Source organism: Knufia obscura (assembly GCF_036327395.1).
Source record: "Knufia obscura strain CCFEE 5817 isolate CBS 148926 chromosome Unknown scaffold_1, whole genome shotgun sequence".
In the NCBI taxonomy this organism is placed as follows: Eukaryota; Fungi; Ascomycota; class Eurotiomycetes; order Chaetothyriales; family Trichomeriaceae; genus Knufia; species Knufia obscura.
Window position 1 is genome coordinate 3584538 of NW_027042687.1, and position 25485 is coordinate 3610022.

Here is a 25485-nt window from a genome sequence, read left to right on the forward strand (position 1 = left end):
CGAACACAACATGTTGCACACTACATCGTGCGATCGTCAGCCTCGCGGCGATCAAACCGTGCAATATCCCTCTCTTCAATCATGTATACCAACTCCACGAAGTTCCTCACACCTGCCACGCACACCGCAATGCAATCTCGCGCAAACCAAGCCACATACATGCCATCTCAACCACACACCAAGCTACTCCAACCCCCCCTCAACCCCCTCCAAAACCCCCACCAACGCCCCCAACACATCCCTCATCGGCGCAACCAAATCCTCCGTCGACGGCTCCATCGCCGCCCTATCCACGCTGACCATCTTCCTCGTCTCACTCACGATCCACCTCACCAGATCCCGCACGTCTCCCGGCTCAGCAAAAAATGGTTCAAGCAGGTTCTTGACTTTGGGGCGGAGATCCTTGGAAATGCACTCGTAGCGCCCGTTCATGTAGGAGACTAGGAGGTCTGTGTGTGTTTGGATGCGCGATTCGAGGGTGCGGCAGGTGCTGGCGAGGTGCGGTTTGGGTGGTAGTGTTGTATTTGGGGGGACGGAAGTTGGGGCTGGCGCGGTGGAGGAGGTTGTGGTGGAGGAGAGACGGTGGTTGATGCTGCGGAGTAAGGAAGTGATTGAGTGGATTTCGGATCTGATGTCTGATTTTAGGAGGGTCTTTGAGGCTCTGTTGCGTTGGGATTGGAGTTCGCGGGAGATGGTTGTGTTGAGGGGGTTGGTGGTTTGTAGACCTTGTTGCGGTTGCGATTGTGCTGAAGTGTGGGTTTGCTGATTCAAGCCTGGTACAGGATTCTTCGATGCCTTTTGTTGCGCTTTGGTGTACTTCTGGCTGATGGTGACAAGCGCATTATGGGCGGCGTTGTATTCGGGCGTTCGCTGTGCGGCGGGAATGGTCTTGTCGAGGGTGTAGACGTGGTCGACGAAGGCGTTGTAGGCGTATTGCTCGGTTGAGCGTTGGGCTTGGAGGATTGTGAGTTGGGCTTTGAGGTGGGCGTTCTCTTGCTGGAGTTGAATTTCGCGTGGAGAGGGCTGTGGTGGGTGGTAGTTTGGGTAGGTGGGTATGTACTGAGTTGGGAGTTGGGCAGAGCCGATTGGATTGTGTGAGGGGTGGCCGTATATGTGGTTGGTTGGGTAGGCAATCGAGTTGTGTCGGCCCTTCATTATGCTAGATGGATGACAGGGCGTGGGCGCGTTGAGAAGGTTCGATAGATAAAGCGAGTTGAATTTCGTGGTAGACATATTGGAATTATGCGAGATGTTTTATATTGGTTGCAACTGAATGGCAATCGAGTGACAGCAATCATGGTCAGTGAAGGAGGCATGACAGACAGGAGAAGCTGTCGATGCATCTACGGAAGCACCTACCTTCGACAAGACCAGCTTGCAATGTCTTTGCTCGTTCCAAAACTTCTCAATGCCATAATCCTGCCCGAGCCATGGTACGGGGTCGCTACTTCTAGTTGTCATGCAGGCACGATGGTAGTTTCTGAAATGCCATCCGTGTTAATCTGGATGAAGTTGTTCGTGTAATGTTCGCGGTTGCAGCAGGATTTTGCCTGACTTCATTTGAACGAATGTTTGAGCAGTCACTTGCATTCTAGCAAGCAGCAACCGATCGACGCATTGGCAACAGAGCGCAACATGCGGCGTTCATAGTTTGCATAAATTTCTAGTCGTTGTTATCACAGCAACTGACGATCGTCATGTACCTCGACCTGGTAGCCTAGTAGGAGAGACGGATGGAACAGCTTGAAAATAAGATATCGTAGTCCAGCATTGAAGGAGAAAGGAAAGAAAAATAGCCACTGCCATGAAGAGAATACATGTCTACGGATAGCGAGACTGACCATAGCCGCATGGCTTGCAGTGTGGAATAAAACCCCGGAGATCAAGAGAAGCCACAAACTCATTGCCTCCGTCGTTCACGCAAGCTCTTGCAGTGATATGTTGCCACCAGTACCTATGGACGCGAATGGATGGACTTGTGACTCGCTCCCACCCAGTAAGACACATTCTTCGCCTCTTGGTCACCCACGGTCTCCTATGTGTGTTTGGGGGTCGTACTTGCGCGGAGACTTAGCTTCACCAAGTAGGCTACTGACACTCTGCACCACGTGAAGGTGTCTCCTTGCAGAGCTCACTGCTGTTCGAATTAATGATGGCCGCGGAAGCGAATACATACCCTGTCAAAATTGATTGTTATGGTAGTCGCTGCTGAGACTGTCGGGAATTTGTCGTTTCGGTGTCGTTGACCGTGGTGCTGGAATGGTTGCCACCCAAAGCCGAAGCAATGAGCAAGCGCTTTGCACTGCAAGGGATCGGCCTCACAGATCTCTCTTGCAAAGAGCCAGGCGTAATGGAAGATCACAGAACCTGCAAGGCGCCCCCTTCAGGGGCCATAGAAACCGCCCAAGGTGCATGTTTTGCCAAGTGTAGTCCTGCGTCGGGTTCGTTAGACCCCGTGTACCTCTTCCCTGGTGTGTGACATCGTCGGTGTGCTCTGATACAGCAGTGTCTGCTTTTGTTTGAGCAATCCCTGCCACCCTCCTAGCAGTCCAACGGACGCGCAACTATGGTTATGCAGAGCGCCGCTTGAAGAGAGACTGCCCAATTGCCGCAACTGCATTTACATAGTCCGCCAGTGTTTCGAGGAGCTAGCTTTCGCCCGCTACTACTCTCATCGACTTGACCACCCCGTCCACTGATCCTCCCCTTTGTAACGTGCGGCGGCTTTTGCTACTGCTGTCTCGCATGGCTGATGGTGATGTTCAAGCCCGCGATGGTTGGTTGACAGCTGGTATGATGAGTTGTAGCATGTGGTGAGCAGGATCTATGGATGTGGTCTCGTCGGATGTAACTCTGCCGCTGATGTTGATAGGAGCGTGTGCGGTGCTGGTGATGATTAGTTGGTATCTATAGGTCGTCGTTCGGGGCGTACCTCGTAGTTTTTGATTCAACAGTCATGTTTCCCGATTCCTGCCTTCGAAGCAAAAGGCGGTATGTTCATGCTCGGACGTTAGAATTTGTGTAGCTGCCTTGCACGTTAGCTCGTTCGAGGAAGGCCTGTGTACCCTGCAAAATTCGACAGCAAGGTCGGAATGAAGCGATGCATTACACGTACCGGTTCGAAGCATGTGACGGTGTTGTGTTGATGTTAAGATAGAATATCTGGATACTGATAGGCAGAAGAAAGCTTTGAAAGAGATGACAGACAACAGAGAGGAGCAAAAAAAAGAAAAGAGATGAACACTGAGAATGTTGCGGAGGAAGGTGGGGTTATTCTGTGAAGGGGACAATGAGGAAGGAGCGCCCCGAGATACCACGCGTCGCAACTTCGACTCAAAACCCAGGCATAGCACCCGGGAGTGCCAGTGGCATATCCCAAATCTTCCTGCTCATCCACCCCGTTAGACAGTGCCATGGTCTTGAGCTCGCATGAGTCTCATAGGCTCATTCGGCTCCGAGCGACCGCTTTGCCGCGGTGTTATTGTGAACAGCCAAAACGAGACTGGCATCGACCCCCTCCGTGCTGGTGCGGACCCGTCCATTCGGTCTACGCTCGTAGACGTGACCTCGAGCATCGAATAAGCAAATGAACAATAGACATCCATACGATGAAGAGGCAGATCGAGTTGTGCAAGCTTTCGACCTCTGCAAATGAGGTGCGACGGCTGGGGCTGCAAGTAGCACATCACCGCTAGTTAACATGCTTGCTCGGATAATTGATGTGAGCGCATTTGATACAAGCGCGAAGCTGTGGAGGAAGATTGTGGCGAGTTGTCTAGACCTTTCCAGGCACAGATGCATATCAGTAGCACAGGGCTAGATCTGTACTACCATGACAGCAAACAATCAGCTTTAGTGTCGAAGCCCACGAGACACCCGAAGAAAGGCGTTGCGACATTCTTGCCATAATCTCGATATGCCATGGACCAAGTGATGGAGATCGAAGTGCCCGCCGAAGTGCCCGCCGAGAAAGAGGTTGTAACGAGTCCCAATACTGGTCTGATCCGAAAGGAGGACGCGGTATCAGCTAGGACTAACGAAGCCGCCGCAAGAGGAACAGCACACCCAATTACTCGCAAACTGCTCTGTGGACTATCACCTGCGGCGACCACAATACTGGCTGTGGTAGTGACTGCCATCGTTCTTGCCTCAATACTGGGGGCAAGCCTCGGTACAGAAATGGCGAAGCTAAAAGCACGGTGAGTCAACACCCGGTTGAGTAGAGGAGCGTGAGGCATCAGAGAGCAACGCTGAACCCGACTGCAGGTGCGAGATGGAATCAGTTCCAACAGTGACACAACCTCTACCGCCTTCCACGGTGACCCTTCTGACCTCCGCCAGCGAGCCGGCACAGGGCCAATTTGCCAACTATACTGTTCCGGAGCCTAGCCAGGTAGCCACTCTGGCGTTCGACTGTACAGATGCGATGTCTGAGTGGCAAACCAGCACCTCAAGCCTCGCGTGCGGCATAGACTACTATTATAATGACATAGCCAGTTTCTGGGCCTACACGCTAGAGCATTGTATCCAGGCATGCAGCTCCATAACCACCGTGACGGGGGATGCGTTGGAATTACGTGGCGGTGGGCGATGGCGGCATTTGTTCCGACGTTGGGAGCCAACTGTTGGTTGAAGAAGGAAATGAGCACTCCCTCCAACTGCGACACTTGTGTTGCGTTCAGCTACTCGTGAGCATGCGCGTTGATATGCCAGTATTGGAGCGACGCAAGGATTTGATGAAGAATGTATTTCAGTTTCCGCTAGAGACCAAGCTTCACCGATGTCCAAGAAGATCCATTGCGTCTTCCTCCTGGTCATCGTCGTCATCCGTCATGATCTCATCATCGCTATTACTCGAATCATCCGAGGCGTTCGCTGCCTGCATGTCAGCATCGTGACTTCTCGGACTGTGGCCGCCCCAAAAGTCCATGTCTTCATCCGACGGGTGCTCATTTGCCGATCCTGAAGGCGTCGTTGGTTGGCCTGCGCTGAAGATGCTGAAGTAACTACCACGACGGACTTCCTCTGTCCTCGAGCCCGTACCGAAATAGCTTCCCACAACTGGTGTCACCGACCTTGAAGACCTTGTCGGTGAATGGGGCAAGAGATGCGGGGATCTAGGAGAGGGAGCTATCTGTATTGGCAACGTATGCTGGGTCGGCATTGGTATACCTTCTTCGGCAGGCGACATCAGCTCTGCAGCAGGAGTGTGGCTTTGACTGGCAGTTAAACCTGCTTCGCCGAGTTGTTGCGCTCGCTCGTTCTGTTCTCGAACTTGTTGTGGCGTCTGCTCAGGACCGAGAAGCTCTAGCTGAGTGGTATTGTAGGACGCGCATATTGAGCATTTCAAGCCAAGCCAATGATACTTCGTGATACTGCGACTATTGCAGTCATTGCAGAAGACGTAAGCACGGTTGTCTCGGTACTCCTCAGGCATAGGCTGGTCCTCGATGTGATGATCGAGCCGCCTGAACTGAGTCTCCATATTAGCTATGCTCTTTGAGCAGATGGGACACTTATAGCTCGTGTTGCACCACTCCGTAAAGCAAGCCTCATGAATGCTGTGACCACATTTCATAAAAGCCACAGGCTGGTTCGAGGTGAACATATACTCGCCACAGATGGGACAGTCGCATTTTGTGCTTTTCTCGATACACTTATGCGTGGTCTCGGCCGAAATAGACATGCATGCACCACAAGTTTTGCAGTGGAAGAAGTCTTTTCCTAGACCCTTGCCTAAGCGGCAGATACCGCAATCGTCACAGTGGTAGACTGATTTGTCTGGATCGTTGTTCCAGAGCTTGCAGATGGCGCAATAGTAGCACGCAGCTTCTACCAAGCAGTGCTTGCAAGTTTGACCAACGGCTTGTGGAGTTTTACACAGCATGCAAAGCATGTATCTCGTATCTCTTCTTGGCAGTGTATGATCTTCGGCTTCATCGTGGCAGAGTCTGCAAGTATACCACTTTTCACAGGAGGCGCATTGCATTTTGACGTTCCTCTTGTAGTGTTGGCATCCAAGGTCCGGCTTTTCTTGAACATTTCCATCCTCATCTACATCCTGCGGAGCGTAGGTGGGTCTTATATCCTTTGTGGTCAAGTCGAATACAGGCTGTGCGAGCTGGGTTGAGCTCATCGAAAGCGGCGATAAAGGACGGTCAGCATTGGGTATTCTTGCTCTTCCTCCGTTGGATGGAGGCGACTGATTCCGAGAGTATTTCTCGGTCATCAGGATGTGTATCAGCTTTGATTGCTCTGCAGGAGACCCTGGTCCTGACATGATAGCGTTGATCCTCTGCCGCAAAGCACCCATACCGTCGTCTTCCGGCAGCTGGCCTGATCCATCTCTTCTCCTGTAGCTATTACTGTCTGCATTCACCAGCGCAGGCTCGGCCCTCGAAGGAGGCTGATGTGTACCGGGATGGTTCATGGGATCAGACACCGAATGTTCTCGGTTGCTCTCGGCTAGTGCTCTTGAACGGTATGGCAGTTCCTGCGCCGGATTTAAGGAGGTTTCGCTGGCGGTTCGATGCTCTTCTAGCCGCACAGGCCTTGTGTGACCTGTATCAGGAGTAGGGAGCGGCGGAAAAGCAAGACTTCCATCCTCCTCGGCGATGGCATTGTCTGGCATCGGATCTAGAGGAGGGGACGGGATGACGTCGAGGTTATTTATCTGGTTCGCCCATAGCTGTATGTTTCTGGCCAAAGTCTGCCATGTGCCTTCTGTAGTTTCATCTCTTCCTGAAGTCGGAGGAGGTGTGGACGTATTCCAGAAGCGCGACGGGTAGAACCTCTGGAAATCAGGCACAGTAGGCAAGTAGCCGGCTTGAGCAACTTGGGAAGGCGCGTCGGTAAGAGAATGATCGGCCTCGGAGAGATCTGGATGTGAGTGAGGAGTCCGTGATGAGAAGCGACGCGCTTGGCGAAGCACAGGCTCAACGATGAAAGATGGAAGGTATTCACTCATTTGGACTCTCGAAGCACACCCGTCTTATCGATGAACCTTGTCTACGATACATGTAATGCATATGCAGCTCTTCGTTGCGAGAGAGGCCACATGTTTAGAAATGCGTACTCAGAAGCCAGAGGACGCCCGAAACAAGGAACGTCATAGGTCGGCGTGCGCCAGGAATCCAAGTCTAGGCATGTGACAATTTTCTGCTTCTGAGCCCCTTTCATGACTGACCACCAGGCGCTGTCACAAATACAAACCCTCTTATCCGTCCAACCTGTTATCCCTATCCGCCCCTATATTATCGAAGTACAATCCCAGAGACTCACGCGGTCACCTCATTTTCCTTTCAATTACACATCGCACGTTAAAGCTGCCAGCTAAAATGCATTTTGAATGGCATGGGCAGAAGGCCAAAGGACCCCTGATAGATATCACCTTCCTGGAATTCCGCGAACGGAATTGCCTCATAGCTATGCCTCTAGACCAAGAATTACCTGATTAATGTGCATGCAAACATTCTTCTGGTTGAAGTTGTAAACAACTGGGTGGTTTGATTTTCAACGGCGTTGAGCGCGTGAATATAATGATTAATACAAGGCCAGTAAAGACCTCGATCCCTCTTGTTCTGTCGGAATGGTATGCGCACTTTCGGCCTTGTGGTGCTTACTCATATTCAAACTACCCAGATGCTTCTTTCGAGCAGTAGGCCACGAACATAGGAGGTTTCGACGGTCGGCTGTTCGACGGACACCCCCTCCTTCAGGTGTAGCCCTGCTGTGTAACTGTCGTCTTGACTCTTGATTGTGCCGCGTATGAACTTCGATGTGGGACGTGCCGATATGGCTGTAGGTATGGCGAGAGCTTGCTTACTGCCGGATCGAAGAATTGATGTTGATCTAGAGGTAGGAAAGTATATTGTAGTTCGCTTGCTGTATCGGAAGTGGGAGGATGGGCCTGTGCGCCTGCTCTGAGCCACTGACCTGTGCGAGCTGTGCTTCTGCCCTTGAGATTTGTTCTGATCCATATCTCGTGCTTAAGTTCTCCCCGGTGTGTAATGTGAGGTATCGTTTCGAATCCCTTCGCGAGCTGTTCACCTAGGTTTTTGGTAAGTCCAGGATCTGTGCCTGATTGGAAGGAATTTTTCTGGCATAGTACTCCGGGGCGGCATTAGTGCGGACTTTGAAAAGGCTCTACCGGGTGCGGACCTGTGCCATAGATCTCTACTGACTGTGGGAGCAATCAGCACGCAAGTAGATTCTGGAAGTACAGTAGCAGGCAGCAACAAAATTTAGCTTGTTGTGCATCAAGGGACATCGCCCGACTTCAGACAGTATGGGAGTGTCGTGCACGGATGACATATTAGACTTATCCTCGTTTCATGTGTGCAATAGCTTCCCAATACAGCGAGACACGCCGGTATTATTACCTGCTTTGATACTGAATAGAAGCTTCGGAATCAAACTGTAGGAGCAATAGAAGCTCAATCAATTGCGTCGTGCCAATCGGGATCGGCTTGTACTACCACGTCTGAATAGTTCTGCCATAAACCAAACATGGTCCTAGACATCTCACGCACTGTTGTCAAGATCTATTGACCTCAACTCAATCATGTCAGTATGTTTCCGACTCAGCACGAATGCCCAGAGCAGGAACTTCCTCTCATGCGCCCGGAAATTGTCCGCGCGGCCTCCCCATCAGAGCTTATCGGAGATCCACCAGTCTGCACCTTGGTTCCTGCGGATCTTGATTTCCTCTCTTTCAGCACCTTGTCGCACATTCATTGTTGACATTCTCATTGTTGCTGTCGGCACCGACCAACTCTCGAGCTCAATAGGCAGAGTACAAAGACTGCTCATGCCACGCGACTGGCACCCATCAGGGGACCAGGGTTGGTATATGCCCCAGCAAAATGTGAGCATCTGCAAGATGCTTACCGCAACACTCCCATGGTCACCTTTGAAGGTGCTTTCGGCATCGTCCGGTAGGTAGGCAAACAACAACAACCTCGACTCTCGGGGCTCGAAGGTCGACCGCTGTTTACTTTCGAAATCGGACGCAGCGGAAGACTGCGCTCAACATGAATCGGCGCTCAAACACGGTCTTCAAGAGGACTGCTCCAGAGTTTCTCCAGACAGACTTGGTTCTGCTATCGTATCACTGCGTGCTCGGGCACCATATCTTGTTGGCGCTTGCCCCTTTGCGAGGGAGGTTCTCAGAGATATGCCTCCCTTCCAGCCTTCCAGACACCAGCCATCCCCAGGTTCCTGCTTCAAGCATCCATAGTGGCTCTTTCACCGTGATCGTTGTTGTGTTCAGAGATGGAGATCCCGTGGGTTTTGACAGACACGGTACGGCAATTGGGTCTCGAATGTTGGCCAGTATCTGCTGATGACAAGCCATTGCAGTGTCATATGATATGACTTGTCTGTCTTTGCCCTGCTCGATTTGTCAAGGTAAAGGAATGTATGCAGAGTACTCTGCACCCTCAGTCGTCGAGTTGTGGAAGGCAACATTCGGCGTACGACCTCAACCAGTGTTCATTTTGAGCGGCAGGATGCAGGCTGGTGGTGCGGCGTCCTGGCAAGCCCTGAGCTTCCTTCTTCTCGTTTCGTGGTCAGGCTCGCTGCTCCGCAAGCGTTGCCAGACATCATACGACCAGGTCTAGGCCTATGAGGCGTGGCTACCTGGACACAGCCTGTCTTTGTGTGAACTTGGGCCAGCTGTTGTTAAGGGTCGTGGGCATAATCATACCGCTACACGATGCACCCGAAACCGTCGGGCCGGGCATGTTGTGGGAAGATCATCACACTATCGTCAAACAGGCGCTCATCCGGGGCAAGTGGTATTTGTTGCTTGGACCCACATTTCTGACTTAGAACACAAGATTCTTATCAAATATACCTCACACCATCTATTCAACGTGGACTGCGTATTTGTGACGAACAACACGGCTATCACGTCGAACCAAACGAGCCTCTGCCATCTCAGCAAAACATACAACACGGTAGATACCCAACTGGTGCCCTCTGCACGATGGCCGCCAGACTCAACGCTCTGCCGCAGGAGCTCAAAATCATGATCCTGGCGCGAATTCCCTACAACCCTTACGACTACGGCAACGTTCGATGTGTCAATAGAGATCTGTACATGGCCTTCCACTCCCCCGACCTCCCTACAAAGGTCTTCGAGGCACAGTACGATGCGTTCAGGAAAGTCCAGAAGGTGCCACAGGAAGGCGAGGGTGAACAACAAGTCGTCTGCTGGGGCGATATACTACATACGTGGAACAAAGTGCATTCACAGGATGGTCTAGTGGTGCGTGGTGGATCACAGGCGCCACAGGACGTGCAGCTCACAGCAATGGCTTTGCTGTATGCGGTCTGCACGGCCTGTCGCAATTCGATGAACAATGGCCTACGCCCAGAACAGCGCCTGCAAAGAGCGACACTTGCCCTTTCGAAAATGATACGCCTGGTACTACCTCGTAGCGCATTGCTCTTACTGCGATACAGCACCGACATGATATACGCTTCGCTCCGTCGCCACCATGATCGCAATCTTCTGTTCACATCAATCCTTAATACTCAAAGTGAGGTTGAGGCACGAGCCAACACGTATTGTTTTCACACCACTTTCGAAAACAATCTGTTGGCTCTGTATGGTTATATCACCGAACGCTTTGCCGATCTCAACACTGCGCAGGCGGGCTTCGGCGGCTTTGAAAGAAAAGCGAAAGAGTTGCGACGTAATCTCGAACAGCATAGTCACCAGCAGAGAACAGAATGGCAGACAAGACTCTTGCAACTAACAATGAACCAAGCTGTAAAGGCCTCACTCGTCGCTCGCCAGGACGACGTTCCGGAGGACATTTCCGCCGAAGTCGATAATGAACAACAGACAACAGAGGTGGCGCTTCCCATGAACAATGCCAGCCAGCCTCGAAATAGTGTGGAGGACCTCAGAGCAAGGATGGCTGGACAATTTGCCGACAGGGAGCGAGACAGCGGTAAGATTCGTATACTCTTTGAAGATAGAGCTAAAGCACTGGAAAAGATCTGGCAGATCGACGTACGAGAAATTTTCCTCGACATGCTCGATGTAGCTATCTCGGTACGCGATATGACCGATGATGAGGTACTACAAGCGATAGAGGAGTAGTTAGATTCTTGGATCTCGATAACTGGCTTTAAGATGCTTGCACACTGGAAATGTGATCCGAATGATACAACTCACGCAAGTATGAGATTGAACAGAACTGGGAGAGAGACCCGGTCGAGGGACAGCAGCAGGGTTCACTGTTCGACTCATGTGTTGGTCTAGATGCCTGATAGCCTGTTGAGCGGTCTATTCTTTCTTGGCAAAGATGTAGGTGACGGTAGTGATATTTTCGCTGCAGTCGGTCTCTGCTACTCAGCCTCTCGTTTAAGAGCAACAATTGCCGTCATCACACTTCGGGACACAGAGTCTCGGCAGGTAGAAACGAAGTTTCAGGACAACGTGCAGGCTGTGCTGTCACCATTGGCAAACAGAGCCTTGCGACAAACACGTCGAGAATCCTCTCAAGGTCCACGATCATCCTCTTACTCGAGGCCATTCTATCCGAGCCCAATTAATAACATCCTCAGCGTTTTTCAGCCAGCAGCTACACCAGACCAGTCATGGCGACCAGCTTTAGCGGACTTCCAGAGGAGATGCTACTTACCATCGTTGCTTGGGTTCCTTACGACAACCAGGACCTGCGCAACCTTCGTCGAGTCAGTCGTGCCCTCGCCCGCATCTTGAACACGGCGTCGCTGCCTGATCAAATCGCTCTGCGGCAATACAAGCAATTGTTCGAACTGACAGCCCCACTACGAACAACACCTAACATAGATTGGCGATCACTCAATTTACTATCTCGAAGAGCATCTCGCCATCAATTCTGGGGGCACCTCCTGCACCGCGAGACAACTCTGTCGACTAAAGATGTCAATCTCGTCATCTCAACCTGCGTCGCTATCATCGCCTTCAAGCAACAACGGAGCTTGGCAGTATTTATGCCAGGGGCCATGACTTCGCCCTCCCATGGTGCGCTCGCTTGGTCAAAAGTTGTCAGGGGGTCGCCACTGGAACTTCTGTTACTTATGCGCTGGGCCAGTTTAAAGATGTACGCCTCAATGCTGGGTCACGAGATTGATGATCTGCTTGGCAGATACTCAATCACATCTACTGGTGATAATCGCAACGCCATGCGTTTGTGCCATTTTGCGGTCTTCGAACTGCGACTGTTCGGTGTCTTCGGGTACGACCGCTTGGTATCCTCAAGTATCGCCAAGACTAAGGAAAGGATGAAGGCGTTGAATCGCACGGCCCACTACTACTACTATGAAAATATGAAACGCCGATCAATGGCCGGTGGCCAAGTCTCTAACGAAGCTCTAATCGTATGCTTCGAATGCAATCTGAGCATGTCACAGAAGCTTGCAATTGAGCTTGATCTTCCATTTAATCAGTATCTGACACCCAGCGAAAGACTGAGCGCAAGGATCCAGCGTGAATATCAGCGCTGGCAACAAGTGAACAAGTGGGTCCTTTCCAAAGCAGAATGTCTCGATGCAGGATCAGGTCAGATAAGGCAAATCGATCTCGAGGGTCTCGGCAGACTGCTTCACGGCATTATCCAGGATGTCTATGGGATGGCCTATCAAAGTGTACGTTCGAACCTTGCAGCAGAGGTGCATTCGCTTGGTCTGAGCAACTGGCCTTAGAAGAGGCTGCAAGCTCTTCAAAGCCATATATCGACCAGCAGTCGCATCTGGAGATGGCGAGTTCATGAAAACGACGCACGACTCAACAGTTATTTCGGATAGAGATATTGTTACGCTCTGCGCTTCTTTGTTGGCCATTGGAGCACATGGCACCTGACAATACGGCACCTTATGCGAACGAAGCGGCCTCGTAAAGAGTACCACGTTTTCGTTGTCACAGCACGTATGCTTGCACTATCTGCGCCAAGCGTGAACAAAGGAAAGTTGGATGATGGCGCCAGTGAAGAATCCGGCGCCGCATGCACTGGCATGATAGCTTTATGATATATTGAATATCCGACCGACAACATCAACTTTAGACACATTGATTCGACCAATTCCTTCAACCATCAATATCCACAACTCTACTTGAAACCACAAGATGCCGGCGCTCAACGACTTGTCGCTGGAGGCGCTAGCTCGAATCGTGGCACACACCCCTTACCATCCACAAAATCACGAAAACATCTCCCTGGTATGTCGTCGCTGGAGGGCCGTGATGGGCCTGCCATGGCTCCCACGAGAGATCGCAAGGCACCAGTACCCGTCGCTGTACCGCCTAACCTTGGCCACTGTCGACGATGTCGACTTCAGCAGGCAGGAACTTCTTACGATCTGGCGAAAGGACCAAAGTCTACAGGTCTGGCAGAATCTCCTCCAACGAAAGACCCATTTGCCATCTAACTCTTGTATGGCTGCGACTGCTCTGGCTGGGCACATTGCTGACACAAGGCAGAAATTAATACAAAGCAACTCTTCGCTGATACCAGCTCTTCAAGACTGGGTCGGCATGCTGTTTCTGGCTAAGGTGGTCTCAAAGCTTCCTTCCGAAGCTGTGTTCCTCCTTCGTTTCCTGTTCGACACCACGCAATATTCCATCTTTGGAAAGTTCAACAACGATTTCGAAGGCCGAATCGTGGCTAGAGTCAGATCGACTGGAATGAACGGCAAAGCCACTTGGTGTGCATTCTTCAATCTCGTGGAGACGACAGAGCTCCTTGGGATGGGCATCCGACTCCACGCTTGTGTCACGCGTACCGAGATCGACTCATGGTTCAAAATCACTGAAGCAGAAATTCAGCGGCTCTGTGGGGTCAATTTTACGATCGGCAAAAGGACACTCGGCTTGGGTATCCCTACGGGTATCAGAACACCGATGTCATTGCGGTTCGCCATGCATGAGCGACTGCTGAATATTGTCAACGAAGGAAGCCTTTTGGGTAACATTCAGCTAGAAGACCTGCCAATGGATGAAAGGTGGTCTACTATCCTGACTGTGGCATATGAGCAGATGAGATTGATCAATGCTGCTGTCAGGAGTAAATTCAGCGAGGAGGGATTTGCAGATTCGCTGGTTGACCGTCTAGATTTCCAAGATATCGGCAAGAACGTCGCGGCTGTGGGAAAAGAGCTGAGCGACATAGATACTGATGGAATTAGCGGGATTATCAGGGAGATGTATTCTGAGCCTGCTTGATGCCAAGGACGGACAGCCAGTGATTGCAGGGCCAAGTCGAGTCGTAGCAACGTACACAACCATCGAATAACTAGTATCCATAAATGTGATGAGTTCCAAGTATAACTTTTGTTGGAAGGCACTGAGGCAGTCCACCGTGCTGGTTTGCTAAACGACCGGACATTGGCTGTGCAAATCCTGCACCATCGTGATCGGTAGCCCTCTCTCTACATGATCTTGATATGTTGAAGTCAGTTCACCCGGTCTAGAGCTACGTATTCTTGATTCATATCACTCCGGGATTCGAACGTATGAGGTTGTCGAGCAATGCATCCCTGGGACGCCTTCGGTGTACTCAGAGTATGCCAAGCCCCAGTATTGCTGTCAGAAAGTCAGGCAGAAATCCAGCACCCGTTATCCCATGTACTACTGATATGTAGCAAAAGTTTTCGGTTAGCGTCGGCGGAGCGCTTTCGCCGCAATGCGCGCAGCGCAATTGGCTGTGACGTTGTGGCCTTAGTTTTTAGGCATCAGTTACATCTCAAATTTGACAATGTCGCATCTTCATGCCTTTGCCTATTGACAACAAATTGTCTATTTTCTACAGCAATTGTATGCCTGAAATCAGCGCATCGAGTCTGCTATACGCAAAGTCGCGCGAAATGATTATTCGCAGGACAAAGTGTGATGCAGGTGTGCAAACTCTGCCCGCAAAACGCAGCAGCGCCTTACCGGAAGAGGAATGTAGCAGAAAGGCCTTTCAGTAGTACATGCCCAGTGGGATAAAGTCAGTGAACTGTCATGCTAGGCCACCTTTTCCCTGAAATCTACACCTATTCTTCGAAAGATTCGCGCATAAGAATCAGTCCAATTCACGACATCAGCATCGAAAGTTGCAGTTATCCATCGTGCTATCTCAGAATTATGTGTTGACTATACTACCTGGTGGCAAAGCACATTGTCTCTCGGCACAAATATCAATCTGAGCGTGCCGTTGGAAACGTAGAAGAGGTCACGCATTGACCCATGCATCTACTTGTTCAACTGCCGCTGATGGCTGACAACGGCAGATACAGCCGTTTCTTGCCCCATGTTATGATGGACCTCCGCAGCTATGAATCGTCAAACGTCTAGAAGGTTGATGCCAAAATGTTTTACTGCACCTGTCCTCGGGTCACAACTGTCTCGTATGTTGCTTCGATCAGACCTCACACGAAACAGATAGTTTGTCAAATCTATGGGCTGGGAGAGCACTGAATGCGAAGTTTTCAGTGATTCGAAAGACATTGAAAAGCAGTACATTGGGATCGCTAGCACAGCTGACATTTCACAGCAGGGCAAGTGTATGCAACGGACTTTTCGCTCCGCACACGAACATATTACGTGTCTTGCCGAACACTACCAGCCCAACAGGATCCGCATCGTCGAAGGCCTGACCACTGGATGGAGATTCACGATACCCGGATCGTTGCGAGCCTCGCCTGTCAGCTAGCGCAATACTCTGCCATCGAACAGTCAGACGATCAACAAAGCCGACAGCTCGAATAAGGGCTCGAAGCAGGTGAGGAAAGCCTTGCTCGAGCTTATTTGATCTTCAACGACCAATAGCTACCATGTTATGCTGGCGCCCGTCCGAACCATGCAGGGGTTCAATGCTTGTACCCCGCATATCGTATTCAATTCGGTTACTCCCGTGGGGTGCAGAAACGAAGCCAACTGGCGACATCTTATGCAGCTACTGTACGATTGCCGTTCCGGGCTAAGATCACGATACTGACAGGGCGTCAACACCACATCGCTACGCTATTTGCGTATCTGCTACGTTGTACAACCAGGACCACAACACGTATTGGTGGAATGAATGCTCAAATTCCTCGCACGGGGCTGATGCTTGTCTGCCGGCAGTGCGAATACGACACGTCAAACGCACGCATGCAGAACACATGCAGATCATGGTTAATATCACCACAGTGTTGATCGGATGGGATTCGACGTTACATTCAGTCTTATGAACGAGGGACATCTGCGTCCGGCGTGAGGTAAGGAATCTCCTGTATATAATGCAAGTCACTCGGCCTTCCCGTGGTTTAGACAACGGTGTGAGAGACTTCTTTCTTGCTTAGGAAAGAGACAAACCTCTTCGCTACTTTTGACAGGTATCTCAGTTGACAGCATAGCCACCAAGAGCCATCATGAAGTTCATCAATACCCTCTTTGTCATCTCTGCTCTCGCAGGTGCAGTCTTGAGCTCACCTGCACCCGTCAGTGAGAATCTCGAATACAGAGTACGTCTCGTCCACGGCCACTGAGCAACAGTTCCGGTAATCTAACAAACATACAGGCCGTCCACGAGCTCGAGAAACGTGGCTGCGTCAGTAAGTCACAACTCCCACCAGGTCATTCCCTGTCCATGATCATTGGCTTACTCGTGTCTCCCAGACTGCAATACGTACTGCTGTGGCCAAGTTGGCGGTTGCAATTACCTCAGTTGTTCAAGATCAAAGGTCAGTCCGGTCGCCAGGACCTGCAAGAAACCATACAAGATTCCAAATACTGACCGTTCCGCTTTGATAGTGTGTCTGTGATCAATATGATCATTGCCACTGTGACTGCGATTGCAGATACGGCTAGAATGGTTCTGTTAGCAACACGATGTCTGGATACGGGCAGCAGAATGGGGGTAGCTCTGCTTCCAAATCTCTAAGGGTGGACAAACTTTGCAGTGCGGCTTTGACTGCATGTACCACAATGGCAAAACCTGCATTTTCGACGTCCCGGTGCAGATAGCATTCCAGGCAGCAACATTCGTTAAATTCTTATGCCGGAAGTGCGTTCTGGCTGCAACGAACCTTTTACACGTAGAGTCACGTCTAAACCTTCCATGATATCACTTCTTGTGCTTCGTCCTCAATTTGTCCAGACATCGTCCATAAAGGAGTTTCGTGTCGCCACTTGCGGCATACGAAGAGGCGCTTGCGCAGCCGAGGTTCGTTACCGGGCGAGTTTCTACACGGCAAGTCTGAAGCAGTGGCCCTGTTCAAGAGTCCGTAGATCTTAGTGTAAGGTATTTGATCCGACGTTCTCCATTCTCGCACACAGATGCTTCTGCAGTGCTGCCAAAGTAAATGAATTCTGCACAGAGCCCACACCCGCTTATCCTGCCTTCCCCATCAGATGGCCAAGTCGGGGCGCGTAGAGATTAGAAAGTCGCGCCTCTACTCGGTTTGTAACCGCGGTGTCACGTGCTGGGCTCCGCGATGCGTCTTTCTCTAGCCAACCGTACTCAACTTCAGCGTTACCCTCTATGGGGGTCTACTCATAGCTCCTAGCATCATCGAGGTCTCTGGTATCGACTTCGCAGACAATTTGGGCCATCCGGGGCAACCTACCTCGATAAGCTCTAGGCAAAGGCCGCTCCGGCCCAACTTTGGCTCACATTGCCACGGGTGAGCCTCACTTGTCCCTTGCCCAGAACAAACCCGCCTTCTGACATTTGTGACTATACATGATCTCTTTTACTTGGAGATCCTCTTACTTGCATTCACCTTTACTACTTGTTGGGATAACTTTGTTGTGTACCTAGGTCTACGACTCCATGCCTCTTCCTTGACCTCGGGCTTGTTCACTTGGCACTTTTCCTGCCGATTGGTTATACCTCTACAAGCATAACACCTTGGTCTCAACCCCGCAAAATGACTTCCCTGCTAGCGTATGTCCATGTAATTGTTATAAGTCGCAGGTAGGCTGGCCAGAACTTGTCTTCAACTAAGCGGAGGCTTCCGGTACCAGTCAGACGTGATGCTTCCACTCAGCACGACTCAGAATTCCTCGACTCAAGGTGGGTTTCTGCATTGCCAAGCAGAACTATGTGCTTGGCTGCGTAGCGATCATTCCACCCCGCGTTAGAAAACCTGGGGTATTGCGAAGATGCAAGGGCTGGCTGGTTGGATATATAGGTGGTGTCCATGGCCACCTATTTGACGTACTGGTATATTCACTACTCACTATCTAGATTTCTGGATCTCTGGAATCACTCGTGCCCGCCTTCAATATGGCTACCATCGAATCCAAAGATGCGGCAGCCGCCGAGATCGAAGACGTACAGAAGTTTCAAGAGCATTCCCATCCCGATCAGCTCGCCCAGTTCGACCAAAAACGAGCTGCTCGTATCCGCCACAGGATCGATTGGCGTCTTTTGCCAGCTCTATCGATCATGTATGCGATTTGTCTCATCGATCGTAACAACATGAGTGGTTTGGCCGTTGCAGGGATGACAGTAGAGCTCGACATCGTCGGAGGCTTTGAGTACAAGTAAGCCCTTCTTGAAAATATGACTACCATGCACTAACGACGTTAGTCTGATCAATATGGCCTTCTTCATCACTTATATCATCCTTCAGCCCTTCATGATTGTTGTTGCACGCAAAATCGGTCCCCGCTGGTTCCTTCCAGTATGCGTTTTCTTGTGGGGGTGTTTGACTATCGGTGCGGGCTTCAGTCCGAACTGGCAAACTCTTCTTGGTGTTCGACTCATTCTTGGTGTGCTGGAGTCGGGCTTTTTCCCCTCCTGTGTGTACATTCTGTCGGCCTGGTATACAAGGTGTATGTGTTCTTCCCTTCGATTGACATGACTGATGAGGAGCAGTTGAGAGCGCAAAAAGATATTCAGCATTCTATCTGACAGGCAGCTGTATGGCAGCTCTGGCTAGTGTCGTCGGATACGGCCTGTCGCTGATGAACGGTATCGAGAACTTGAGCGGATGGCGTTGGTATGAAAAATCTGTCCTTTATTCATCCTCTTCTGACTATGTTAGGATGCTCATCATGGTGGGCGTCTTCACCGTCGGTGCCGGCATGTTTGGCGCGATCATGATGGTCAAGTTTCCTGACGAGGAGCTCAAAACCCCCTCGGTCAAATTCCTCAGCAGGGATGAACTTGACTTTGCTACTGCCCGCCTTCACGCCGATCGCGCTGACGTCGAACTGGAACCATTCACCTTGAAACGATTCCTGGAGCCTGCAACTGACTGGTACATCTATGGTTTCCCCGCACTGCTTATGTTGAACACAGCGCTCGGATACGCGTTCGCGTTCACGCTGCCCGTGGTATTGAGAGAATCTTTGGGCTTTGGCGTCGCTAAGGCACTTTGCTTGACTACGCCACCGTACTTTTGTTCAGCGATAGTCATGTTTGGTTCAGCGTGGCTCAGTGACAAATACCAAACGAGGGGTCCGGTGCTGATTGTTCTGACAACAATTAGTTTGATTGGTCTACCAATCATGGGCTGGGCCAAGAACCCATGGGTAAAGTACTTCGGCGTGTTCGTCACGATAAGCGGTGCCAATTCAGCGATTCCAACTGTGATGGCATATCAAGTATGTCGTTCGCCATGATTAAGAAGGAGAAACACTGACAGTCTGAAGGCTACGAACATCAGAGGACAATGGCGCCGTGCCTTCTGCTCAGCTACCCTTACTGGACTGGGAGGTATTGGAGGCATTATCGGTGCTTTGATCTTCCGTGGTCAAGACGCACCCCATTATTATCCTGGATTCATTGCATGCATTGTGTCAGTTCTCGATTGTGGCCGCCGAGTTTTCACTATGCTAACATGAGTTCAGCGCGTCTGTACTCGTCATCATCATCGTTCTGATCATGTCAGCCTATTTCCGTCGCTGCAATGCGCAGGCAGATCGTGGCGAGAGAATCCTTCTAGGAGATCCCAACTTCAGGTTCACTATCTGAGGCGATTTCAGCTGATCATGAGTGTCACGGTTGAAGATCCGAAGACTCGTGGCTTTCGTCGCGAGCCTTGGGGGTTGAGGAGAAGATGGAATAGAGGGGGCGGAATGGTTGTAAGAGAGAAAGTCTAGCTACGTAACAGCTAAGATATAAGTGTGAAAAGGGTAAAAGTGAAACTACACGTACGAATTTTGGTTGTAAGTGCCAGCCCCTGAATCTGGCTTAGTGTACAGTGAAAGCGCGATCTTGGCAACCATGAAACTCCCCGAGGCCCAACCACTTCAAGTCGCTTCTCAAACCCCATCGCATCTCGTCATCTCCTTCACAGGCCGTGACTTGAACCACAATCTGTGAGGAACTCAAACATGGCAGCCGAGGAGGTCAGAAACGGCTCATTCGTCTACCGCGATGCCCTGTTCGCCGAGGTAGGCGAAGGCAAACGTCATCCACGAGCTTCAGCTTTAGAGCTCAAAGACCTTTTGCTGCCTAAGAAGAACGCGATTCCAAGTAAAGTTCAAGTCGCACACTGGTACGAAGCACAGCTGTTACACTACGGTCTCCCTCGTGTCAAGGACAAAAACGCTGCGAAGGTACGATTGCTTGGCGCGCTTACTGGCGGTAGCTTGAACGTGCCAAGCCATGTGCGGGAGCTTGAGGCAGACTTGAGGAAGCAGTATTTGAGTGCGCAGAGGAAGGCGAAGAATGTGGCGAGGAAGACGGAGACGGCAGCACCTGCCAGCACCGGCAAGAAGAGGAAAGCAGGTGAGATGGAGGCATCACAGAAATCTGGTTCAACCACGAAAATGTCATTCACAGTGGGCGATATGACTGTCAATATTGATCACGCTACGAGCAGCAGCTCAAAAACCGCTGCTAAGAGATCGACGACAACTGCGAAAGCTGCAACACCGAGAGCAACCGCCAAGAAGGAGAACGTCAAGGCCAGTCCAAGCAAAGCAGCGAAGACATCTTCAAAGCCTGCAAAGCCGCCTGCTACCAAAGAGAGAAAGAAGTCGGCAAGCCCGACCAAAGAGCAAGAAGTTCCAAGTGCAAGGTCCACCGCTACAATTGGCAATCATGCCAGGCAAAAGCAAACCGCAAGGAGGGGTCGACCTTTCAACTACTCAGCTGGCCGAGACACACCTGTTCAAACAGCACCGACACCCGTTGACACTGATGACGATGAGCCGCCGCCGCCGTATTCAGAGTACGATGGGTATGGTGAAAACAGCCAGGCCAATGACAGCGACATCAATTACGTCGTACAAATCTCAGGCGAATACACGATCTCCACTTCCCCAGATGACTCTGCCGAACTCCTTATCCGCTTGTCGCATCAACGCGACCAGCTCTGGAGATGGTTCAACATCGAGTCTAAGACAGGTATCATCCGACTCGATAACCTCGATGACATTGCTGGGTCAGTCCGCAAATCGTTCGGGTGGAGGTCTGAGGATTCTGAGACTGGACAATTACGCTTCGGCAAGGGCTGTGACGGCTGGATCGAGTTCAATGGCGGCGGTGGTGTACGTGGTGCTTTCCATGGGTTGATCGGCGGACGTGATGTGGATTTTGACGGAGGATTGCAGGATCACTATGGGCATGAGAGCGAAGATGAGAAAGAAGAGGCTATCGGTGCTTGGGCGAGCCAGTGGCATGAGTTTCCGGAGAGAGCTTACGGGAGGAGATAGTGCAGCGCGGTCACCAGTGATAGAGACTGGACTGTAGCACACCTTCTGCAGAACAATGCCGAGCAAGAATTATATAGTGACTAGCTATGCCACGAAGTATCAGAGTGCGAAGCTTGTTACTTCTAGGGGTCAACGCGCGTCAGTGAAGTGCACGTGATTGCGTCCTCGGCGTGCTCTCGCTAGCGCCGACGCGTTCTCAAAGCCGAACATTCTTTCCTTCATTTCATCTTCGTTGCTCAGTAGTGCCTGCCTAATGTAAGTGCATAACGATATGAATCGAGCCGAAATGCGACTACTCCTAGTGCTGCCTGAATGAACGAATCTGCCTCGCGCACCTGCTCTCCCTCACTGCTTCCAGTCCATCTTTCGCACGTACTGAATTACACTCAATGAAATCACAAGTAACAGTTATCTGTCAACTTCGCAGCTGCTAGCATCTTTGACAAGTTAGGATCCTCACAGGAACAGACGCTTCATCGGTACAATGCCGTCGCCTACTCCTGCTGAGTGCACACTGATGGGACAGCCTCCTGAAATTCGACTAATGATACTACGCGAGCTGCTATGTTGTGACGAGGTGCTGGCAGATATACCCACCATAGTCGCAACTCCTGGCGACTCAGATACCGTCATTCGGCGCGACTCGGATGACATTCGCGAATATGACCTTTCTAGACCAGCGTATGACGGCGACGAAACTTCCGAGGACGGTGACAACTGGGGAGCCAATATTGAAGACGAGCATGAGTACGAGGCCTTTTTTCACAGCAAATTAATGGCAGACTCTGGCACTGCACTGGACGGAATATCAACGTGCTTGGAGGTGGAAGACATAGAAGACAAGTTTGCATCACGTCGCAGGTTCAAACTGTACCCAGAGATCCTGCTTGTCTGCCGCCAGCTGTACAACGAGGGATACGACTTGCTGTACGACGATAAGACCATCGGTGTTTCCTTTCTCCGCAGTTTTGACGATGTTCTTAAAGGATATGGCCCGGAGTATTCTCAGCGCTCTTACTGCATGGGAAAAGAGTCTGTTGAGGTCGCACTGACAACATGGCCAGCTTTGCGAGGATTCAAGAACTGGGCGTACACGATCTATGTTGGGCCTTACGCGGACCTTGACCCCCTCAACGAGGCCGAGAAGTGGGCAGGACGAAATCTCGATCTCTACAGCCTCTACACCTTACCTATCGATCGATTCACGATATCCCTGTACAATGCATCGAGCAATCACGCCAGCTTGAAAAGAAGCTTTGTCAAGGATTGCATCATGCCCTTTCATACCCATACTTGCAAGATACTCGACCTCGAAGGTGACGTAGGTCAGGACGTTGCCGGACTACTTCGAAAGTACATGCTACAAAAGCCATTGAAAACGGAGCCAGAGATGATTGCAATGGTTCTTGACCTGGTCAGAAGTTTTCGAAGGAGATACAGAGCTTGTTTAGGTCGCTTCGACGGAGAATTGCAGGCCAATCTCTTGTCAGTCGCAGGCCAGGCAAAAGACACTATGGAATTAACCATGAAGTATTGGCGTGTCGACTGCTTCTATGAGATAGTCAAGACTACCATAGAGTGGGCATATGAGGAGTTGGAGATGTTCCCGCAGCGATGTAAAGTAGTTGAGAAGGACAACGGCTTGGACCACCCTGACATTGTTCAAAAGGCAATCGAGGAGCTCCGTCTGGAGGTGGAGGAAATAGAGGCATGGTGTGCGGATATAGAATGAGCACAGAACCTTGTAAAGCAAGGATAAACTCATCAAGTATGAGTGGGGCTACCCTCTATGTGTATACCCACATATGAGGTGGCTGAAGTTACACTTGTGTGAACAACACTTACCACCCATACACATCTCCTTCATTAAATAGCACAAGCACAGCTTCACTTCCTTTGACCTCCACAATTCCATTGCGTCTTACCTCCTCAACCTCAACTCGACCAATAGGACTTCCATTCTCGAAAGATTGACCAGCCCAAGTTACCAATTCCGTCTCGCCAGTGTCTACATATGGCGCCGTCATCCTCTTAACCCACGCCTTACCCTGCGGACCACAATGCTGCGAAACATCGAAGCTTACAGTGTGGTCTGAAGTAGAGTTGGCGAAGTAGAGCTGCATGTTGATCAAAGCCAACTTGCGAAGAGCGCCGTCGCTGTAGAAGGCGTACGCCGAGAAGTGGTCCTCACTCAAGCCCTCAGGTGTTTCGAGCGCCCGAACACGGGTCTCTGGAGTGTTCAAGGCCTCTGCCAAAAACAGCTGGCTAACGTAGCTCGGGAGTGCTCTGGCGTGCCCCCGCTTGCTAGAATCTCGTGGATAGAAAAGGTCATAGGTCGAGTACCCAGGTGATCCGTCATCCGCGGCCTCATTAACCTGTTGGCTACTCTGGAAGACCAACGTTGCGCCCTGGTGGAGATATACCGCAGATGCGTTTCGTACGGCATAGATCAATTGCACATCGACAACCCAAAGAGCTTGCGCAAACGTGTCGGACACGTTTGGGGCGCCGGAGCAAGAGATAGAGTTGAACTCCCCAATGACCCATCCTTTACCTGAATCCAGAGCTGCCTTGGCTGAAGGGTAAATTTCTTCGTCGGCGTACCTTACAAGCTCCGTATGGTTGAGAATGTTGGGTATAGTGGCCAGTGCGGCTCGTTTGGGATCACATGTTGAAAAGGCGTAGGAGTGGATGGAGTACTCTGATACCTGTCCGGTCGAGTCGACGCCTGCGGGAATCAGATCCGCAGGACGCACGTGGAGACTCGTGTTGTCTGTCGTTGCGGAAGACGCCCACCACTTACCGCGGCTGAGGTCACCTTCTACCGCTTCGTCTATGCTCTCGGTCCAGTCTTGCCATTGCCGTATGTATGCTTCGGTGCTGTTGTCCCATCTCTCTGGAGGGTAGTTGGTTGGCTCGTTGCCAAGCTCGAAGTACAGGATCTTGTCCCGCTGGTACTGAGCTGAGGCGACCGCCATGTCCCGTGCAATATCCAGACTCTCGTTACCAAAGTTCAGAGTTGACACAAATTTGGTACCAGTGGGGAAGTTCGACCAGCTCTCGTAGTAGGCTGGTCCCACTGTGGTTCTGTACACTCCACCTTCCTCGTTCATTGTCCGGACTGGATCACTGGCTGAAGCATCGAATATTAGGCTATCCATTGTGATGCCACCGGGCCGGATGGTTGGCTGGACACCCCTCTCAATGATGTGTGACAGTAGCTGGAAGGTCAGCTCATTGGGTTGGGACGCATTTCCGAAGAACTCGACCCAGAAGGCCGGTTCGAAGGAGAACGATGAGAACGACGTCTTGTGCTCTATGGATGCACCGGATGCTGTGCGTGGGATATGAAGCTCAATGCCCTTTGGTTGTTCGACAAATGGGTGGGCATGAACGCCTAAGGATAGGCTGAGTGAAGCCAGCCATACTCTCACCAAGAAAGCAGACGGCTGCCGCATATTGACCTCGCACGAGTTCCTTCGACGTAGTCTTGTTTAGCAGTCATGTAGCCCTGCAGTGGGTTCTTGGTGCAACCAGTCCGTTGATGAGGGTTTGGTCGGTCAGGCATATCTCATACCAAGGCGGAGATCCTCGGTCATCGTTGAGCCGCTCAGCGACAATGCTGGAGAAATAGGATGTAACACAAGCATCACAGCACCCACATATGGCGACGATCAATCATGAATAAAGCCTGTAGGCGCAGATCCCTCCATGATTTGTCTCCGGGGGGCCAATGGCTTCTGCGGAGGCGGATACCCCACGAGCTTGACCTGCATATCGAGCAGATTCAAGAGACGGAGTCGTCGAGTCTTGTGAGTCTATGAAAAATGCATGCTACTCGACAGGAATTTGAG

General features: G+C 51.1%; 10 protein-coding genes across 10 annotated transcripts; 7 read left to right on the plus strand and 3 right to left on the minus strand.

Moving 5' to 3' along the window:
* Positions 1-183: 183 nt before the first annotated feature.
* PMZ80_001361 (uncharacterized protein) lies at positions 184-1233 on the minus strand (the record flags this gene model as incomplete). Its single annotated transcript, XM_064869806.1, has 1 exon — positions 184-1233. The coding sequence occupies one exon, from the start codon at positions 1231-1233 to the stop codon at positions 184-186; it is 1050 nt and encodes a 349-aa protein (XP_064735303.1).
* Positions 1234-4774: 3541 nt separating this feature from the next.
* PMZ80_001362 (uncharacterized protein) lies at positions 4775-6967 on the minus strand (the record flags this gene model as incomplete). The annotated part of the gene is made up of 1 exon (XM_064869807.1): positions 4775-6967. The coding sequence occupies one exon, from the start codon at positions 6965-6967 to the stop codon at positions 4775-4777; it is 2193 nt and encodes a 730-aa protein (XP_064735304.1).
* A 3021-nt stretch (positions 6968-9988) lies between these two features.
* On the plus strand, positions 9989-11113 carry PMZ80_001363 (uncharacterized protein; the record flags this gene model as incomplete). Its single annotated transcript, XM_064869808.1, has 1 exon — positions 9989-11113. One exon carries the CDS (start codon positions 9989-9991, stop codon positions 11111-11113), a length of 1125 nt encoding a protein of 374 aa, XP_064735305.1.
* Positions 11114-11613: 500 nt separating this feature from the next.
* Positions 11614-12702, plus strand: PMZ80_001364 (uncharacterized protein; the record flags this gene model as incomplete). The annotated part of the gene is made up of 1 exon (XM_064869809.1): positions 11614-12702. One exon carries the CDS (start codon positions 11614-11616, stop codon positions 12700-12702), a length of 1089 nt encoding a protein of 362 aa, XP_064735306.1.
* Positions 12703-13123: 421 nt separating this feature from the next.
* On the plus strand, positions 13124-14218 carry PMZ80_001365 (uncharacterized protein; the record flags this gene model as incomplete). The annotated part of the gene is made up of 1 exon (XM_064869810.1): positions 13124-14218. The coding sequence occupies one exon, from the start codon at positions 13124-13126 to the stop codon at positions 14216-14218; it is 1095 nt and encodes a 364-aa protein (XP_064735307.1).
* Positions 14219-16389: 2171 nt separating this feature from the next.
* PMZ80_001366 (uncharacterized protein) lies at positions 16390-16754 on the plus strand (the record flags this gene model as incomplete). The annotated part of the gene is made up of 2 exons (XM_064869811.1): positions 16390-16482; positions 16539-16754. 2 exons carry the CDS (start codon positions 16390-16392, stop codon positions 16752-16754), a joined length of 309 nt encoding a protein of 102 aa, XP_064735308.1.
* A 1494-nt stretch (positions 16755-18248) lies between these two features.
* PMZ80_001367 (uncharacterized protein) lies at positions 18249-19943 on the plus strand (the record flags this gene model as incomplete). Its single annotated transcript, XM_064869812.1, has 4 exons — positions 18249-18508; positions 19012-19573; positions 19622-19767; positions 19820-19943. 4 exons carry the CDS (start codon positions 18249-18251, stop codon positions 19941-19943), a joined length of 1092 nt encoding a protein of 363 aa, XP_064735309.1.
* A 362-nt stretch (positions 19944-20305) lies between these two features.
* On the plus strand, positions 20306-21631 carry PMZ80_001368 (uncharacterized protein; the record flags this gene model as incomplete). The annotated part of the gene is made up of 1 exon (XM_064869813.1): positions 20306-21631. The coding sequence occupies one exon, from the start codon at positions 20306-20308 to the stop codon at positions 21629-21631; it is 1326 nt and encodes a 441-aa protein (XP_064735310.1).
* A 484-nt stretch (positions 21632-22115) lies between these two features.
* On the plus strand, positions 22116-23363 carry PMZ80_001369 (uncharacterized protein; the record flags this gene model as incomplete). Its single annotated transcript, XM_064869814.1, has 1 exon — positions 22116-23363. One exon carries the CDS (start codon positions 22116-22118, stop codon positions 23361-23363), a length of 1248 nt encoding a protein of 415 aa, XP_064735311.1.
* A 109-nt stretch (positions 23364-23472) lies between these two features.
* On the minus strand, positions 23473-25089 carry PMZ80_001370 (uncharacterized protein; the record flags this gene model as incomplete). The annotated part of the gene is made up of 1 exon (XM_064869815.1): positions 23473-25089. One exon carries the CDS (start codon positions 25087-25089, stop codon positions 23473-23475), a length of 1617 nt encoding a protein of 538 aa, XP_064735312.1.
* Positions 25090-25485: the final 396 nt, after the last annotated feature.